At 38.8% G+C, this 18954-nt stretch overlaps 1 protein-coding gene across 4 annotated transcripts in view; it reads left to right on the forward strand.

Annotated features, from left to right (window-relative positions):
* Window positions 1–18954, forward strand: part of LOC117299975 (sorting nexin-13-like) — a 35374-nt gene that overhangs the window by 8848 nt on the left and 7572 nt on the right. The window contains exons 1-15 of one of the 4 annotated variants that reach the window (XM_033783609.1): window positions 1856–2090; window positions 4318–4430; window positions 5647–5755; window positions 6591–6680; window positions 7324–7445; window positions 8172–8290; window positions 8636–8746; window positions 10670–10842; window positions 11686–11833; window positions 12980–13089; window positions 14194–14250; window positions 15662–15749; window positions 16855–17060; window positions 17365–17469; window positions 18397–18567. In XM_033783609.1, the coding sequence (XP_033639500.1) occupies window positions 4333–4430; window positions 5647–5755; window positions 6591–6680; window positions 7324–7445; window positions 8172–8290; window positions 8636–8746; window positions 10670–10842; window positions 11686–11833; window positions 12980–13089; window positions 14194–14250; window positions 15662–15749; window positions 16855–17060; window positions 17365–17469; window positions 18397–18567 (1707 nt within the window). In that variant the 5' untranslated portion in view covers window positions 1856–2090; window positions 4318–4332. Of the gene's footprint in view, window positions 1–1855; window positions 2091–4317; window positions 4431–5646; window positions 5756–6590; window positions 6681–7323; window positions 7446–7531; window positions 7574–8171; window positions 8291–8635; window positions 8747–10669; window positions 10843–11685; window positions 11834–12979; window positions 13090–14193; window positions 14251–15661; window positions 15750–16854; window positions 17061–17364; window positions 17470–18396; window positions 18568–18954 lie in introns of those variants that run through there. The other 3 variants (XM_033783607.1, XM_033783610.1, XM_033783611.1) reach the window with 3 other exon arrangements.

Raw genomic sequence — 18954 nt, forward strand, 5'->3', positions numbered from 1 at the left:
CAATGTGTATTCTATGGAATAAGTGAATAAGTATCATAGAGAACTATAAGAACTAGAGGGCGCACTGGCCTATATGCGCGACCCGACATGCGTACAGGCGGCCATTTTGTAAGTTGACAACACTGGCATCGCAACATCGTCTGTTTGTGCGGCCATTTTGTAAGTTGACAAAACAGCATTGCGTAGCGTTCAATAAACACAAACTCCAACGTGTGTTTCAATGCGCGTACAGAATGGCGCGCGCGTGTCTCCTTGCGGTCGTGTCGCGTTTGTGCAAGGAGCATCACCAGTGCGCCCTCTAGTTCTTATAATAACTCTATGATAATTATATCGTAAGCAAGCCAGTGAGCACAGATTAATAACCATTTAAATTGTCAACATTTCATCGGGATAATGAATATTATTTGGTTTTACCCTCTATACACCGACGTGTGTAAACACTGTATCCTTTGTACTTTCCAGAGTTCTATGATATTTAGCATCTATTAAAGACACTGGACACTATTGTTAATTGTCAAAGACCAGTCTTCTCACTTGGTGTTACTCAAATATATATGCATAAAATAACAAACCTGTGAAAATTTGATCTCAATCTGTAGTCCAAGTTGCAAGATTGTATTGAAAGAAAACAACACCCTTTTCACTCAAAGTTGTGTGCTTTCAGATGCTTGGTTTCGAGACCTCAAATTCTAAATCTGAGGTCTCGAAATCAAATTCGTGGAAAAGTACTTCTTTCTCGAAGACTACGTCACTTCAGAAGGAGCCGTTTCTCACAATGTTTTATACTATCAACAGCTCCCCATTACCAAGTAAGGTTTTATGCTAATAATTATTTTGAGTAATTTTCAATAGCGTCCACTGCCTTTAACAATCATGAAAAGCTGGGCTGTGAAAGACAGTGTTAAAAGTCTGGCTTATTATCGTTGTGCGGAATCCATTATCAAAACAGGATAACAAATTGGTCAGTAATATCTATGCAAAGCAGAAAAACCTTGCAGCGACGACATCGCCACCCATCCTCCCTGCGTGTGAGAAATCACTCCATGCTCTTTATAGAAAATTAGGATTAAAGGCACTGGACACCTTTGGTAATTGTCAAAGACCGGTATTCTCACTTGGTGTATCCCAACATGCATAAAATAACAAATCTGTGAAAAGTTTGACTCAGTTGGTCATCGAAGTTGCAGAAGATTTAATGAAAAAAAAACACCCTTGTTCAAGTCTATTAAAAGGCTTCAGGCCTGAAGTCTTTCATTATTTGAGTGAGAAGTTACCTCTTTCTCAAAAACTACGCTACTTCACAATGTTTATACTTTCAACAGCTCTCCAAATAGGTTTTTATGCTAACTATTATTTTAAGTAAAGTAATTACCAATAGTGTCCAGTGCCTTTAACGCCTTCTGTTAATGCGTGTGTACACTACGCAGGACCTGGTATTGTTTTTTCCCGCTTAAATTTACCTCAATCCTGAAACACTTATAGTGTTGAACCGTTCTGTTCTGAACTTTGACAATCGATTGGGGGTGAACAGATTTCTTTTTTCCAATGCAATTTCAACAAAGGGCTCTTCAGTGTTGCCAAGTGATTCAATAGGTCTGTACACTGAACTTGGGCTAAATAGTTCAGTGTGTAATACGGTTTGTCGCTCCTGTGTTCATTCAGAAACCATAAGCGTCTGGTTTTTTGTTATTCTTCGGATGTCTAAATATAATGTACTGTGTCCTAGGGGCACCTGTATGTACCCATGCAAAGCCGCAAAGGTTTACTGGAACAAATAATTTGTTCAACAAAGCGTCTGGCGATTATTCATCCGTGTTAACTTTTCAGGAGTTTTGCTTTTTCGAAATTTTAAAGTATAACCGAAAGGGATTATAGTAGTTTATGGGACGTCAAAAATTCCCTAGCTACATATATGAAGATATTATAACAGTGTTTGAATGCAGTGTAGCCTACATGTACGAGAACGAAGCACAAATCATACGTGTATTATAGAAACTTTGTGTGTACGTACTATTAGGAGACTCTCTCAGATTCTGACGCAATTTGAAGAAAGGTGAGACTGCTTTGCGATGAAAGTCTAGCCCTTAAAGGTAATTCAGGATACATGTGCGTAAGGATTAAATAACATTGTTAAATCTTAGTCTGAATGCTTACTGATTATGAAGTTCATTTAATATAACAATATTTTTGTCTGTGAAATGTTTCTCTCTGAAATGAGTCATATTCAAGGAAACTGTATCTGAAAACCTAATAAACCAGCAATCAGCTGATTCCGATTCCTACAACTAAAATTAAAGGCAGTGGACACTATTGGTAATTGTCATAGACTAGCCTCCATAGTTGGTGTATCTCAACATTTTATACATAAAATAACAAACCTGTGAAAATTTGAGCTCAATCGGTCATCGAACTTGCGAGATATGAAAGAAAGAAAAAACACCCTTGTCACACGAAGGTGTGTGCGTTTAGATGGTTGATTTCGAGACCTCATGTTCTAAATCTGAGATCTCGAAATCAAATTCGCGGAAAATTACTTCTTTCTCGGAAACTATGGCACTTCAGAGGGAGCCATTTCTCACAATGTTTTATACCATCAACCTCTCCCTATTACTTGTCCCCAAGAAAGGTTTTATGCTAATAATTATTTTGAGTAATAACCAACATGTACATGTAGTGTCCACTGCCTTTAAGGACATGGTGAGAATATTGGAAAGAAACCATTTGGAGCCAACCTGATACCTGTATTATTAATTCATTCCAGTTGTACCAGTTCTGTGTACGTCACGTACATTACTGTAGTCTAGATGTGAAATTCAATTGACTCGTTTGCGTAACTGGCCTTTGCTTTAAAACCTGCCTGTAATATACGTCAAGAGATTAATTACATCCCATTGTATCCATGTCCGAGTTTTATTGGATGGTGCGAGCATTGAGTAGGCTGATCCAATCACTGCTTCAGAAATAAATACGTTAATGCTGATAGATTTAAGACTACTTCAGAAGTCTGTTAATGCTAACGGATTTACTAAAAGGTTATTGGTCAGATTGTTCCTGGAGTATGATGTCCATATAGCTGTCAAGGCTGATTAGGCACGCGATGTCACATGATCGGAAAATACCCCCTGACGGTCCGGCTATGGTCATTTATGAATGAGCAGTTTCTGGCCTTGCTAACACTATGGACTTAGTTATCGCAACGTCACAGCCCGAGAATTTACCAATCAAAAGTTTGACAATTATGGGAAAGCCATAAACGCAAAGCAAGTTTCAACTGAGAATTTCTTTTAGTAGAACCAGTCGCAAATGGTTCATATGACGCATTATTTTGGCTGGTAACCTTTTAGTGGTAAGCACCATATTTTTGTGGCTTGCTAAATCCTTAGTTCGATTTGATTTCACCTTTCAAACTCATTGGTTGTCGAAGTCATGCAACCCACATCAGCATAAACACACAAACACTGTCACCAGTGTTCTCCCCAGGTTTTTATTCAAAACTGGGGGGCATTCTGGACCCAAATTTGTTGATGTTTGGTGGAAGCACGCTGAATTAAAACAAAGTCGTTTGAGTGTTTTCTACTTGTAAAGTGTCTTTAAAATTGTTGTTTTGTGTATCTGCAGAAATGTCTCCTGACGATGACTAGAGCAAGCTAGTCAAAACGTTGAGACCAATTCAGAACTGACTCCGCGGCAGTACAGTTCATTACGATCCTATAAGCTAAAGTAGTAGTCCACTCTATTTTCTATACCATCCGCCCTGGTAAAAGTTAAAAAGCAGGACAGTTCTTTCCAGCACTGAGAAGTCTCCCGAACCTCCGATTATCCACTCCGCGGCAGTAGAATAAAGCAAGACAGTTCTCTAAGAACAACTCTACCTGGCAAGTAGATACACACATGGTGTTACCGCAAACCAAATATACATTGATACCTCAAATCCTGTATGCAGAAATGTGCACGATCGACATGTAATTTGCGTCTATTGGCTTGATAGCTTGTGCAGTTAGAAAACCATGCCCTAGATGCCTACCTACAGGAAAACCTGTGTGACTGATAAGTTAGCGTCTTTCTTTATACTCTGGTCACTAGTGATATGAAACGACAACCATGGCCAAACAAACATAAAGAGAATACATGTATGTACTTTTACAAAATGGTAGTTTGTTGAAGGTGCACAGTATGTTTATTTGCAGGGCAGTAAACAGAGTGCTATAAATTCAGAATAAGTACTACGATGGACTTTATGGTGACAAACAGTGTTCTGTGATAAGCCAGAAAGATATGAAATTAAACAAATTGTTTTCTTTCTTTTTTTGTCTCTAGGGGGAGTTGTCCACCATGTCGTGGGTGGGCCTCGGTGCGGTACTCTTCCTGGCAACATTTGGCCTATTGTCTCCATTCCTCTTGGTCTTTTACATTCTGGCATTCTTTGGAGGGTAAGTTTATTTTTGTTTTGTTTTTTTTTCTTCCGCCAACCTCAAAGACACTGTACACTATTGGTAATTGTCAAAGACTAGTCTTCAAAGTTATAATAACAAACCTGTGAAAATTTGAGCTCAATCGGTCGTCGAAGTTGCGAGATACATGTAACAATGAAAGAAAAAACACCCTTGTCACACGAAGTTGTGTGCTTCCAGATGCTTGATTTCGAGACCTCAAATTCTAAATCTGAGGTCTCTAAATCAAATTCATGGAAAATTACTTTTTTTCTCGAAAACTACATTACCTCAGAGGGAGCCGTTTCTCACAGTGTTTTATACTATCAACAGCTCCCCATACCAAGTTAGGTTTTGTGCTAATAATTATTTTGAGTAATTACCAATAGTGTCCACTGCCTTTAATAGAATTTCACTCTAACAAAACTATAACAACCACAGTGAGTTAGGGGCAATTAAAAATAGTCACTATTGCCAAGTTTTGATTGTTTTTAATTATTATATTGTTTTGACCAACCCATCCTTAATTTCGTAATTGGCTTCATTGTATAATCTTTACACTGAAGAAGAAAGTAATGCCTCAAATGAACCAGATATTTAGATCAAAGGTCTCCAACACAGTAGTTTTCAATGGCTTTTTCTGGCTTAAAGGCAGTGGACACTATTGGTAATTACTCAAAATAATTGTCAGCGTAAAACCTTTCTTGGTGATGAGTAATGGGGAGAGGTTGATAGTATAAAACATTGTGAGAAACTGCTCCCTCTGAAGTAACATAGTTTTCGAGAAAGAAGTAATTTTCGACGAATTTGATTTCGAGACCTCAAGTTTAGAACTTGAGGTCTCGAAATCAACTATCTAAACGCACACATCTTCGTGTGACAAGGGTGTTTTTTCTTTCATTATTATCTCGCAAGTTCGATGACCGATTGAGCTCAAATGTTAACAGATTTGTTATTTTATGCATATGTTGAGATACCCCAACTGTGAAGGCTAGTCTTTGACAATTACCAATAGTGTCCACTGCCTTTAAACAAACAACTTTGTAGTTAATAATCAGGAATGAAACACAACCTTGGCCAGCTGGATATTTTTCATTCTTATTTTTCATTTGTGGATCTATATTCTGTTAAAATAAAAACTGGATTAACTTCAATAGGTTGTTTTGGAAAAGTGCATTTATTTGTTTACTTAATATATTTTGTTACTTCCTGTCAGGGGGCTGATCATTCTGTACAGGATTCACTCCAAGAAGGAAAGTGCTGCGTCTCTAGATCGGATAACGCCAAACTTAAAGCTTGAGGACGAGCTGATAGGGCTTGGTGTGGTGAGTCAGATGATTGCTTTAAAGAAACAATGTCTTACTGTACTGCTTAATGCTTCAGAACAAATTAAGAACCGATGTCGTACAGCTTCAGGAAATTTTTTACAACTTTTATCAATTAAAGATTTCAGAATCAAATGTCTGAGTAGATTTATTTTTAAAAATTCCCCAAAACAAACCAATTCTGCTCTACCGGCCAGGCTTCGGATTGATGATTCCCGAGCCTACATCCGTATGGACTGTGAAAGGGGTAACCCTGTTTCAGCCCTAGGAGAAGGTTGCAACGGCCTCTGAAAAAAATAGTTGTAGCCCACACCTTGAAGTGGCCTTCAGGCCTTGTGTGTCTGGCGACTTGCATTAAAAAAAAAAAAAACTTCAGTAGTGCAGGAGTTACATTTCTGATGGTGTCTTACTACATGTAAGCCTCAAGAAAGTTAATGTGAAGATTAATTGAAATGCCAAAACGTAGAGCTAATCATGGAGTATCATCAAGAAATATCTGGCAAGTAGTTTGCCCACGCCTATAATTAAAGTGTATGGGAAACTTTTTGAAGGGGCACCAACCTGACCAAGACCCGGCCTTTAGGAGACTTTCCAACGCTAGGTGGCAGCAGACATACCGGGTAAATTTTCATTGTTTACGTAGTTCTGAACATGCGCATAATTCTGAGAACAATGGATTTACCCGGTAAGTCTGCTGCCCTCTATCGTCCCAGAAAGTCTCCCATTGAGGCCTTGCTTGTATTTTCATGCCTGTTTATCATGATAATGAGAAATCAAATTCCCTTTTGTTGTTGAATATGAAACACCCTCGAACTATTCTTTTCACTCTCCTCAGATTGTTGACCGATTAAAAGAAGGCCCTCAATCCTTTAAGAGCGACAAGAGACTTACTGGAGCTAAACTTATCGACGGCCAGCTACAAGAGGTAAAAACGCTGTCCCCTTCATATTTCTGTCAGGGAATTCTTCATCACAATCAGCCTCTACTCTGAAACTTCTTAACCCCCGGGACAATATAGGACAATATCTATCCCACTCTTCAGTCTCCTGACAATGTCTTGAGCAAGCTAGTTGAGACCAAATAAGAACTCACCCAGCGGTAGTGAAGTTAATAACGAGAAGTCCCCTCGTTCCACTAAGAGCTGAGAGAACTTTCCGGAATTCTTGAAAAAAATCTTCTCTGTAGTAGTAGAGTATATAGCAAGACAAGTTCCCAAAGAACATAATCTACCAAGCAAGTAGATACACACATGGTAGTACTACAAACCAATTATTCATCTTCATTTCTCAAAAACCTTTTTTTTTAACTTCCAGGGCCAATAGCCTAAACAGTTCTTATCAAACCTGAGAGATTTTAATGAGGTTTCTAAGCATTTTTCTGGTGAAATTGGAGAAGGATTTTTTTAACTTTTTTATTTGTGGGGTGGTTTGTTGAAATAAGCACTTGGCTTTGGGATATTATGCTTGTTTTTTTTCATGGGGTACTCCTTGAAAAAATATAACATTTTGAGACTCAAAAGTTTTTTTTGCCACTTTGAAAAATCTGTGAATATTATGTTCTTCTTGTAGGTGTTATTACTTGCCTTTAGAGATTACATCCATCCATGGTATCATCAACTCAGCGATCAGGAACAGTTCCTTTATGAAATCAGACAGACCATGCAGAGTTGCATCATCAACTTTGCTACAAAGTAAGAAAAATATCCATCTTTCGAAAAGTAGGATTTGAAACTTTGCATTGTGGAAAAACGATATAGCGATCAGGGACAGTTGAAATCAGACAGACCATGCAGAGTTGCATCATCAACTTTGCTACAAATTACATGTAAGACAAATAATCCTAATCCATCTCCCAAAAAGTAGAACCTAACTTTGCATTGTGCAAACACGATTTAGCGTTCAGGGACAGTTCCTTTATGAAATCAGACAAACCATGCAGAGTTGCATCATCAACTTTGCTGCAAAGTAAGACAAAATATCCATCTCCCGAAAGTAGAAACTTTTTTTTTATCATATCTTTCTGTTTATCTTTCTGTTTTCGAGCGGTCTAATTCGCTGGACCCAAGCTCTGGTGTAATGAGCAGCAGAGTGTGGATTCGAATCCCGATCATGATTCTCGTACCCTTGAGCATATGCTTCATAAAAAGTTGGGAAAGCTAGTGCATTCTGCTGTACTAGCCAGGCTCCTAGTGGATGATACCCATGCCTACATCCTTACAGACTGTGAAGGGGTACACCTTTTTCAGCCCCAGGATTCAGGGGCAACTTGCCCCTGTTGACTGTTGATTTGGGACGACAGCCCAAATCAGTTAGGTGAAGCCCTCACCTTCAAGTGGCCGTTTCGGCCTAGTGATGTCAGGTGATATCTTTTTTTATCCTTTTGTTTACTTTTTTGTTCATAACCATTCATTTTACAGATCGAAAGAGGTAGATTGGGTTCACTTTTTTACGAGAAAAATGGTCGACGATTTTGCTACACACGTTAGAATGTTCCGCAAGGCGCAAGATAAACTTAAAAAGATGTCACTGCCTAAAGGTAAGTAGGAAACACGAGTTAAACTTGGTGTCATAGATTGTAAAGTCGGCCAACCTTAGAGGCAAGTCAAGCATTTTCTGAATGTACAGCAGGGCGTGACCTTTCTTTGTGTGACATGTGAGAGTTTTATCAAATTTCTTGCATGATTGGTCGGAGAACCTTGTGGCTACGTTGAAAAGTTGAAAAGACCGCTTGATGCAGCTTAATAAGGCTAAAACCCAAGTTGCCTGTAAAGATGGCACGTATGATGTATGGATAGTGTGATGCAAATGGGAAATGACATGTAAAATGAAAAAGTGGTTGCAATTTTATGACTAAATTTCTTTCTTGACCTTCATCGTTCAGATCCGACAGAAATGCTACCTAGTTTAGAGGCGGTTTTCTTTGATCTGGAAGTAGAAATGGAGAATGATATATGCAGGGAACTAGTCAGCTTGGACGAATCTAAAGAACAAGGTACACCAAGAGACAGGCAGCCACGTTGATGATAATGTTATAGAACAAGTAGATAGTTATAATCTATATTTGTGACCTGCTCTGTGAAAATGAGTCAGATGTTGACAACGTAAAGAATTTAGTTAATATGCATGGCTGGAAAGAACACACCAGCATGATCAGCAGCAGTTATTTGGTATACACTGTACGTCTAAGCTTTGGGGTGTATCGCGTTGTTGAGTGACTCCCGTTTGAAATTAGCCAATATATCATTTTTGGTTAAAAATTACCAGTAAAGTGATGTTTTAAACTACCATTTCGCACAAAAGGATCCATATTAGAACAGAGTATAATCACAAAATGTATGTATTCATAACTTTATTGCCTACAAATAAGTGTTCTGAAAGTTTGCCATGCAAATATAGATCTTAAAAAATAAAACAAAATATTTAAAAATTGGGCGACATCTGACTCATTTTCACAGAGTGGGTCACATTTGGTTTGTGGTAACACCATGTGTGTTTCTACTTGCCAGGCAGAGTTTGTTCTTAGAGAACTGTCTTTCTTTATTCTACTATTGCGGAGTAGATTTATCGGATGTTCGGGAGACTTCTCAGTTCTGAAAAGAACTGTCCTGCTTTTTAACGTTTACCCGGGCGGAAGGTATAGAAAATTGGCAGGACTACTATTTTAGCTTATAGCATCATATTATTACCGCGGAGTGGGTTCTTGAATTGGTCTGAACGTTTCGTCTAGCTTGCTCTAGTCATCGTCAGGAGATAGATAGTTATAGATTACTGGGTACACACCTTGCCAGTCACCTTACTATAATTACACTCATCTGGTGTTCGTAAGTGTACTTATTATTTTTACCAGGCTATAATTGAAAGCATCCTTTGTTCATCCATCATTGTTTGGTTGAATTCTGTTGTTCGATCAGCAGAGAGGATTATCGGTGCTAGCATGCCATCACTGGAATCAATTTATTATGACAGAATCTGTAAACGCACTAGATGGGACTACTACTTTAGCTGTAATATCGTTACTAACTGAACTACCGCGGAGCAAGTTCTTAAATCCGATAAATCTACACCGCAGTAGTAGAAAAACAGAAAGACAGTTCTCTAAAGAACAAACTGTACCTGGCTAGATCCTAGCCTTTAGTCAAGACGCACGCGGCACACCGGATAGCACGCACAGCCCCAAAAATGTAACGCACGAAAAAAGACTATCACCACGAGCGGCAAAGCCGCGAAGCGCCTTTACCAACTCGTTTTGGGGGCCTTATGTTTTTCTTTACATTTTGCCAACGATTTTGGTGGGAGAAAATGTAACGAATTTGCATCGAACGTACTGGTGACGTCATGCAAGTAATTGTGGCTTCTTATTGGCCAGCAACTCACCACGCTAATGCATTATGCATTACATTTTCTCCCACCAAAATCGCTGGCAAATGTAAAGAAAAACATAAGGCCCCCCAAAACGCGGTGATAGTCTTTTTTCGTGCGTTCCATTTTTAGGGTTGTGCGTGCCATCCGGTGCGCGCGTGCGTCTTGACTAAAGGCTAGCTAGATCCATAATGCAGAACGAATTTCACTCAGCAGCAGATAGTTCACTTCTAACCGAAGTATTGAGTATACAGTGCTCAACACACATCAGTGTACGGGAAAAACACAAATAATGATTTTGCTCAGCTGACACAGGATACCAGCCAAATTGCCATAGCACTTTCATTGCTATATGAACGGTGCCCGGGTATTATCTTGCTTAACAATAATATTGTATGCGTTACAACTTCTTTTCATCGTTGTATGGGTAAAACACAGTTAATGATCTTGCTAAGCTTACACATGATACCAGCCAGATTGCCATAGCATTTGCATTGTTAAGAACGGTGCCCCTGTAATATTTTGCTTAACGATATTTCAACTTTTTCTGCTTCAGAATACCTCCAAGGCATCACGGAAATTCTACTTTTTCTACTGATCCCCGATGCTGATTTCAGCAGTAAGCCATTCCGACTCCTAATCCGAGAGATAATCGTCTGCAATGCTTTACGTCCCCTCATTGAGATGATCACTGATCCGGATTACATCAACCAAACTATCATATGGGCGGTAAGGAGATCAGATTGGTAGATTAGGCAGGGGTCAATTTCATAGTGCTGCTTAACGTAACAAGTTTTCTTGCTTAAAGGCAATGGACACTAATGGTAATTACTCAAAATAGTTGTTAGCATAAAAACTTACTTTGTAAGGAGTAATGGAGAGCTGTTGATAGTATAACAAATTGTGAGAAACGGCTCCCTCTGAAGTAATATAGTTTTTGAGAAAGAGGTAATTTTTTACTCAAATATTTGAATTGATTTCAAGACCTCACAGCATGAAGCACACAACTTCGTGTGACAAGGTTATTTTTCTTCCAACTTCGATGACCAATTGAGTTCAAATTTTCACAGGTTTGTTATTGTGTGCATATGTTGAGATGCACCAAGTGAGAAGACTGGTCTTTGAAAATTACCAAAGGTGTCCAGTGTCTTTAAGCATAAGTGTGTTTCACAAAGGAGCAAAAACATTAGGCGGCCAGCTTGTGCGTTCACCATGAATTAACACATTCATTTTCATACATGAGCACTGGAAGTTTAGTATGCCTTTGTCTGTGCTTGAAATGAAAACTGCCTAGTAAGCACAAAATCAGTCGTTAAGCAGCTCTATAAAATTGAGTCAAGTTTTGTTCGAATACCCTAATCTTCCAAAGCCACTGAAAATGTCGCCAAGTTGACCTGATTCTGCAAAAACTTCTCAGAAAATAAACCAATCTGATGAGCATTTTCTCTATTATGCTGAATGTAATTCCAATTATCTCATTGATTGTTGTACAAAGTCTCCCTGATTGCAAGATGCAAGCATTTTGAAATATTTTCTAATGTAAACTTTTTTTTGGGCGCCGCCTGATTTTAGTGTGGAGATGTGCCAGTGACGACCGAAGCCCTCTTAACAATCGTCAAAGTGTGTTCGACCATCGAGGAACTGGACGCCGTGATAGAAATCCTCGACAATGAAATCTACAAGCAGAGGTCAAGGGATGCCAACAAGCCTTACAAAGATGGTTAGTTTCTACTCACAAATTATCTCCATAAATATTAAATACACTGGACACTATTGGTAATTGTCAAAGACTAGTCTTCACAGTTGGTGTATCTCAACATACTGTATGCATAAAATGACAAACGTGAAAATTTGAGCTCAATCAGTCGTCGAAGTTGCGAGATACACAATGTATTTATGAAAGAAAAAAACACCCTTGTCGCACCATAGTCACACGAAGTTGTGTGCTTTCAGATGCTTGATTTCAAGACCTCAAATTCTAAATCTGAGGTCTCTAAATCAAATTCGTGGAAAACTACTTCTTTCTCGAAAACTACGTCACTTCAGAGGGAGCTGTTTCTCACAATATTTTGTGTACTATCAACCTCTCCTCTTCCCATTACCCATTACCAAGAAAGGTTTTAGGATAATAATTATTTTGAGTAATTACCAATAGTGTCCACTGCCTTTAAGGTTGTCATCCAAGTTTCATTGATAAAGTCTTTTACTTCAAAGACTTTGTGAGAGGACTTTGTTAACTGTAACTTCTGGAAACTGTTTTGAAGAACTTTGATTGGTCAGAAATTTTCAACATTTCAGGATTCTTCATAAATCTTTTGGTTTTTTTCACTGTTCAAAGTTTCTGATACTAAGAGAGGAAGTTGAATCTGAGACATTGCCAAATCTCTATATTTACCTATGCGAGGATACAGTCTGTAAAATTATTTCATATTGTAACACTGGAGGTTTAGAGAGGTTTTGTCTTCTTCAAGAGGGCCCTTCTTTCTTAAAGGGTAATTGACAACACAGCACACAATACACACACAGTGTTGTCATTTAGCCTTCAAAAAAGGCTTAGCTGGGGTTGAAATATCAGGTCGTTATTACTTTTTGGCACTTTTGTTGAAAACGTACAGAGGTTTATGTGCTGGGCAGTTTTTTTATTGTGAGACCAGGCTTTCTGCTTATTCTCATCCTTTAAGAGGAATGTCAATTCCTACCTTCAGCTCCACTGAGTTTCTGCATTTCTATGTTTTCTTCCATGTAGCCCTTTACCTAGAGTGGCTTTTGGGCCTTGTTTTGGGCGAACTTGCATAAAACAAATAATGCAAAAATTGGTTGTGTATTTTTTGTCTGATTCACATTGCTGATTTGTTACTGTTTGCAGAGACTGACTCCAAGCAGCAGTTGAACAGCTTGCAGTACTTGAAGCAGATGTGCAATGATACCATCAATAGAATCATGACGGGAGAGGACATCGAATCGGCAGAAGAAGCTGTAAGTCTTTTATCGGGGGAAAAATTCTCCCTTATCTATGGGAACGCCATCTTGTCCTGACTTGATACTTTGTTTTTGTAGTTTGGCAAGATATTGTTTTTTATTTTTGGTTTAACCCTTACACCGATGTGTGTTTGCACTGAATACAAAAGAAGAAGAAAAAAAATCACAGGCATATTACTTGGTGAGATTCAAACCCACAATATTTGCAAAGCTAGAGCAGTGTCTTACCAACTTGACCACCAAGATTGACTGGTAGATAGAGGCAGTTTGAATCCTATACAAAAAGATAGTGTTCCCTAGTCATTCTTCACCTCAGTGAAAGATATTCAAATTTGTACAGGACTATACTAAGGGGCACCAAGGCAATGAACGGGGGGGAATGAAGGCCAGGGTTCTCCCCAGGGTTTTTAAAAACTGGGGCATTCTTGAACCAAGTTTTGCAAGTTTAGAGTGTCATGGCCGAGTGGTTAAGAGCATCGAATTCAAGTTCTGGTGCTGATTCATCGGAGTGTGGGTTCGAATCCCGGTCGTGACACTTGTGTCCTTGAGCAAAATACTTTACTAAAATTGCTTCTCTTCACCCAGGGGTATAAATGGGTACCTGCGAGGGTAGAGGTTGATATTGTGTATGAAAAAGCCACAAGCGCCTTACAGGCAGCTCAGGGCTGTATACTCCCAAGGGAGCTGAGAAACATTACAGGGATGTTATTGGCCCCATGACCAGGGCACTAATGTAAAGAGCATTGATACGGTTATTGTGAAATGCGCTATATAAGAATTTGTTATTATTATTATTATTATTATTATTATTATTATTATTATTAAGTTTAGCCAAAGAATGCTGAATTGACATGCGGTTCTTGAATGTTTTTAACTCGGTGTTTCAGAATGTTCTATGAAACTACTTTTCTCAAACAAAATCTTTCGGAAAGGTTCAACTTGGACACTAAAAAAAAAGAAAAAAACATTCTTACTAACAAGGTGATTTTAACTTAACCCATACTGAACACCATGTGGTTAAACTATTTTATCCTCTTTCCATAATCACATGGTGTCGTTTCATTCTCGGTCCTTTCTCCTTTGTTCCCATGGCAACCACAGAAAGACTTTGAAAGTGAGGGTGCCCTCCCGAAGGATGTTTGCTTCGAAACGAAACAGGTTGGCCAACGGTGGAGGGTTCAATCCTATACTTTGTTTTAAGTAAAAAAAATAACATGGATTTCTTTAACGACTTGCAGTCTGTTTTAATCCTTTTTAACAATAACTCTGTAGTGTAATGTAGTTACTTAGTAACACAGGGCAACTTAGTTCACGACCTTCCTGCATTTCAAGGTCAGAGGTCAGAGCAGGTTATGTTTTACGAGCAGCCTGTTTCTTTTGATTCTCTGATTTCTTTTACACCAGTTCTCGGCTAGAACTTCTCTGCTCTGAAGAAAAAAAAACTTAGCATCTTTAATTGTCATTTTCATTCATGCATCTACACCGTTTATTCTTTCAGTAGGCAAATAGTCTACAGCAGCCGATTTCACGAAACGCTAGGATTAATCCTATCTTGAGTTAGGCAAGTAACTCGAGTAACTCGTCCTAACTAAGGATGGGTTTAATGCGCCCTAACGTCTTCGGATACTCGTCCTAAGTCCTAAAATTTTAACCTAAAGTTAGAAAGAGTTTGGTGAAATCGACGGCAGAACTCTCCAAGCACACTGTTCTTTAAGCAGCAAAGATTTCTGCCACGCACAAACAGTTGGCCAGCTAAAACTTTGTTCTTTCTTCTCTTCTTCTTTTAAAAGTGACTAGAGCAGGCTAGTCTAAAAGTTTAGACAAATTAACGGATTAAGAACTCACTTCTTTGTGATGTGACAGACAGAGCATGTACGTTCTGATCATGACAACATTTCCTCGTTAAACTCCGCCCCCTAAATGCATTGACCAATAACAACCAGGGACACAGACCCAAAAGTCTTACCCGCTAAAATTGTATTATGTGCAAGGTTTTTGCCATTTGACTTGCTGTGTCGTGTCTTTTGTGTGTGGCCCGTTTGGATGGCTTAAACAGCTCTATGCCAAATGAGCAACGTGCCAGTCACATATTGTACATTTGACACAGTACTTTGACTGATAACCGTATCCTACTTAAGTAACTCCGTTGTGCTGAGCTAGTTGTCTTTTGCTTGTATAGAAGCTTTATATAATAGAGCCTAGTTATTATTATTATTTCCTTTATTTACCCAGGGTGAGCCAAATCAGTAAAAAATAACTGGTTTCCATTTGGGCCCTGCGAACAAACTAACATGTTAAAAGTAAACATAAAACCACATGATAAAATTACGATATAAAAATTACGTAATACGGAACATTAAAAGCAATACAAACAAAAAATAAGAGTAACAAATTATTATAAAAAAAAAAGTATTAGGTCTGAATAACCAAAACATGTATAGTTGCCCTTGAATTATGTCATTGGGCATATTCCAAACATGGGGCAGAGGGACAGAATGCCTAGCTTGGCCTCATCACTGCATATTTCTGATTGTATATCTTCTATGGTTTTTGTCTGTGTCCCTTTCAGAATAACGATGAGGAGCTAGGTAAGAGCCTGTATTCCTTGCCTCTCGATATCGTGCTCATAAATAGTATAGCTGTGGCATACTTCATTGGTAAGTAAAACACATAAGTGGTTCTCTCCAAGCTTGTTCTGTTAAAGGCACTGGACACTCTTGGTAATTGTAAAACTCCAGTCTTCTCACTTGGTGTATCTCCACATATGCATAAAATAACCAACCTGTGAAAATTTGAGCTTGATTGGTCATCGGAGTTTCGAGGTGAAAGAAAAAGACACCCTTGTCACACGAAGTTGTGTGCTTTCAGATGCTTGATTTTGAGACCTCAAATTCTAAACTTGAGGTCTCGAAATCAAATTCGTGGAAAAATACTTCTTTCACGAAAACTATGTCACTTCCGAGGGAGCCGTTTCTCACAATGTTTTATACTAACAACCTCTCCCAATTACTTGTTACCAAGTGAGGTGTTATGCTGATAATTATTTTGAGTAATTACCAATAGTGTGCACTGCCTTTAAATGTAGGGTCATAGCTTGGTCAATACTCCACAAATTGATGACTCTGAAAACTTAACTTGGTGAGAAGCAGCGTGGCTGTTGATGGTGTTAACTATTTTGAGAAAAGATTCCCTTCAAAGTTTTACGGTTTTGATAACTTTCACCGCAAAAACATTTTAATCTGAGAATTGATTCATGCAAGAATAGTTTCTCAAATTTCTAAGGGTTGGTGTCGGTTTTTGAATGCTGTGGCAAGAGATGCGGTTTTTACCAGGGTTAGATAAGGATTTACAAGGTGCTGGGGGGGGGGGGTGGGGGGGGCACACTCACCGGCCACTGGAGCAAACCTTCTGTCTTAACGATAAGAGTTACTGGGTAAAGTGTCTTGCTTCAGCACCCAAGTGTCGAGACCTGAATTTGAACCCACACTCAGAAACACCAGAGCTTGACTGTTCAGTCACGAAACATCTAGCCATTAAAAAGTTTTTGCTTGAGCTATTTTCAAACAAACTCATTTGCTTACAAGGGGGACTATCCAGAGCTGATCACTTATAATGTTTGTGACATTGTGAGGTTGTTAACCGTGCTTAGCAACATTTGGTATGCTTAGCAGATTTAAAATCGGGCGTGGGTCATCCAATCACGATCATTCCCCCCCTAAACCAACCCTTTTGATTCCCAAAACTCTGGATTTGTCTTCGTAGATTTCATGAGGAATGCCGGAGCTCAAGCCTACGTCTTCTTCTGGCACACCGTGGAGGGTTTCAGAGTGATGGCGGAGCAGCAACTATCGGAGATCCAACTACGCAAGATTAATAACCAGGCCAAGAGGTCGTTAGCGAGTGCAATGAACTTAGATATGATCCGGAAAGCGGCGCTCAATATATTCCAGGAGTACTTATCGGAGGATGTGAGTACAGGGAGTTTGTTTCGGGTCGTTGTGAATGACCTTGGATATGACCTTCAATGACCTTGTTATATTTATTCTGGTTGTGAAGCGAAGGACTCTCAGAAGAGCGAACTTAATCACTGTACAAGCCAAGAACCCCATGGAGAGAAGACAAGGAAGGAAGTTTCAGTTTTAGTGTGGACGCTTGTGTTCAGTCTCTTGAATTTTTTGTAGCATGAAACAGTCATGGTTGGTTTATATCAATTGAAAAGTATTATAACTAATTGTTATCCCACTGCTATTTCATGGTTGTTTCATTTTACAGGCAACAAACAGAGTGAAACTCGAGGGCAGTATAGTGAAGAAGACCTACCAAAGAATACGATCAGACGGTCTGTCGGGTAGTGTGTTTGACGAAGCACAAAGAAGGGTGAGTTCATGTGCGGGGTATTTGACCTTTTTGTACATAAGAAGGAATAGTCTTTAACACGTACATTGTATGTTACACTGTTTTTTTAATGTTTCACTGTGTTCTTCTTTATGTTTTGTTAGGCCTTTTTATGGTTCTCTGATGTTTTAAAGACACTGGACACTATTGGTAATTGTCAAAGACCAGTCTTCTCACTTGGTGTATTTCAACATATGCATAAAATAACAAACCTGTGAAAATTTGGGCTCAATTGGTCATCGAACTTGCGAGATAATAATGAAAGAAAAAACACTCTTGTCACACAAAGTCGTGTGCTTTCAGATGCTTGATTTCGAGACCTCAAAATATAATTCTGAGGTCTCGAAATCAAGTTAGTGGACAATTACTTCTTTCTCTCAACTATGTTACTTCAGAGGGAGCCGTTTCACACAATGTGTTGTACTATCAACCTCTCCTCATTACTCATAATCAAGAAATGTTTTATGCTAATAATTATTTTGAGTACTTATCAATAATGTCCACTGCCTTAAATGGTCATTGTTTTTGTTTGTCTATGCCTTTCTTAAGTCTCTAAATGATATGCTCTCCCTGGGCATCCCACTGTTGTTTAACAGTGTTTTAAATAATTATTTTTGTACTTGTGAATTCTTGCCAGAATAAATATTATTATTATTATAAAGTCTTCTCTTCCGCAGTCACAGGGCCTTTTTGAAACTGCAGATTTAGCTTTGGATTGGATTTTTGTAACTGTTGCTTTCTTTATTTGTGTCATTGTTTTATGTTATGTTTTTGTTGTGCATAGAGGCACATGCATTATGCGCTATATAAATTGTTTGTATTATTATTAGTATCATTTTTCCCAGAAGCAGTCCAGTCCATTTTCCAGACCAGTTGTCCTCGCATCCATTGTTTTCTTGTCTTTCACAGGTTCACGATATTTTACAAGAGGAGCGATTCTTCCCAGCCTTCAAGCAGAGCACCTACTACGTCAAATGTCTGGAGGAGCTCGACCTACTGAAAGGGGATGAGAACAGCGGCCGCCTTGGTGATGATGACATGACTCAGGTGGACTCCTCCCCTGAAAATAGCACCGCTGGGGTAGGTCACAACTTAACCTTTGACCCATTAATATAAATAGTAACACAGACTTGTAATGCGCACATATCCACCCTGCTGTGTGTTCAAGGCGCAGTAAAAGCAAAACCAAAAACGAAAGAAAAACAGACGCAACAAAACTAGTCCTTGAAAACCTGTCACACAAGATAAGTTTTGAGAAGAGATTTGAATTTGGATCTAAGATTAAGTGGTAGAGAGCCCATGGACCCCTTTAAAACCTGAGCTGCGGCTCGGCACTTGTTTTCAAAATTGTGTATTGATAATTATATCATTATGAGAGCTTGTGTAGATCAGTCTTGTCATTAATAAAATATTCCTGGCTTTTTTTAAGGACCAAACGTCATGCCTGATTGGAAAATCGTTTCTCTA

This window comes from Asterias rubens, chromosome 15 (genome assembly GCF_902459465.1).
Source record: "Asterias rubens chromosome 15, eAstRub1.3, whole genome shotgun sequence".
Taxonomy (NCBI): domain Eukaryota; kingdom Metazoa; phylum Echinodermata; class Asteroidea; order Forcipulatida; family Asteriidae; genus Asterias; species Asterias rubens.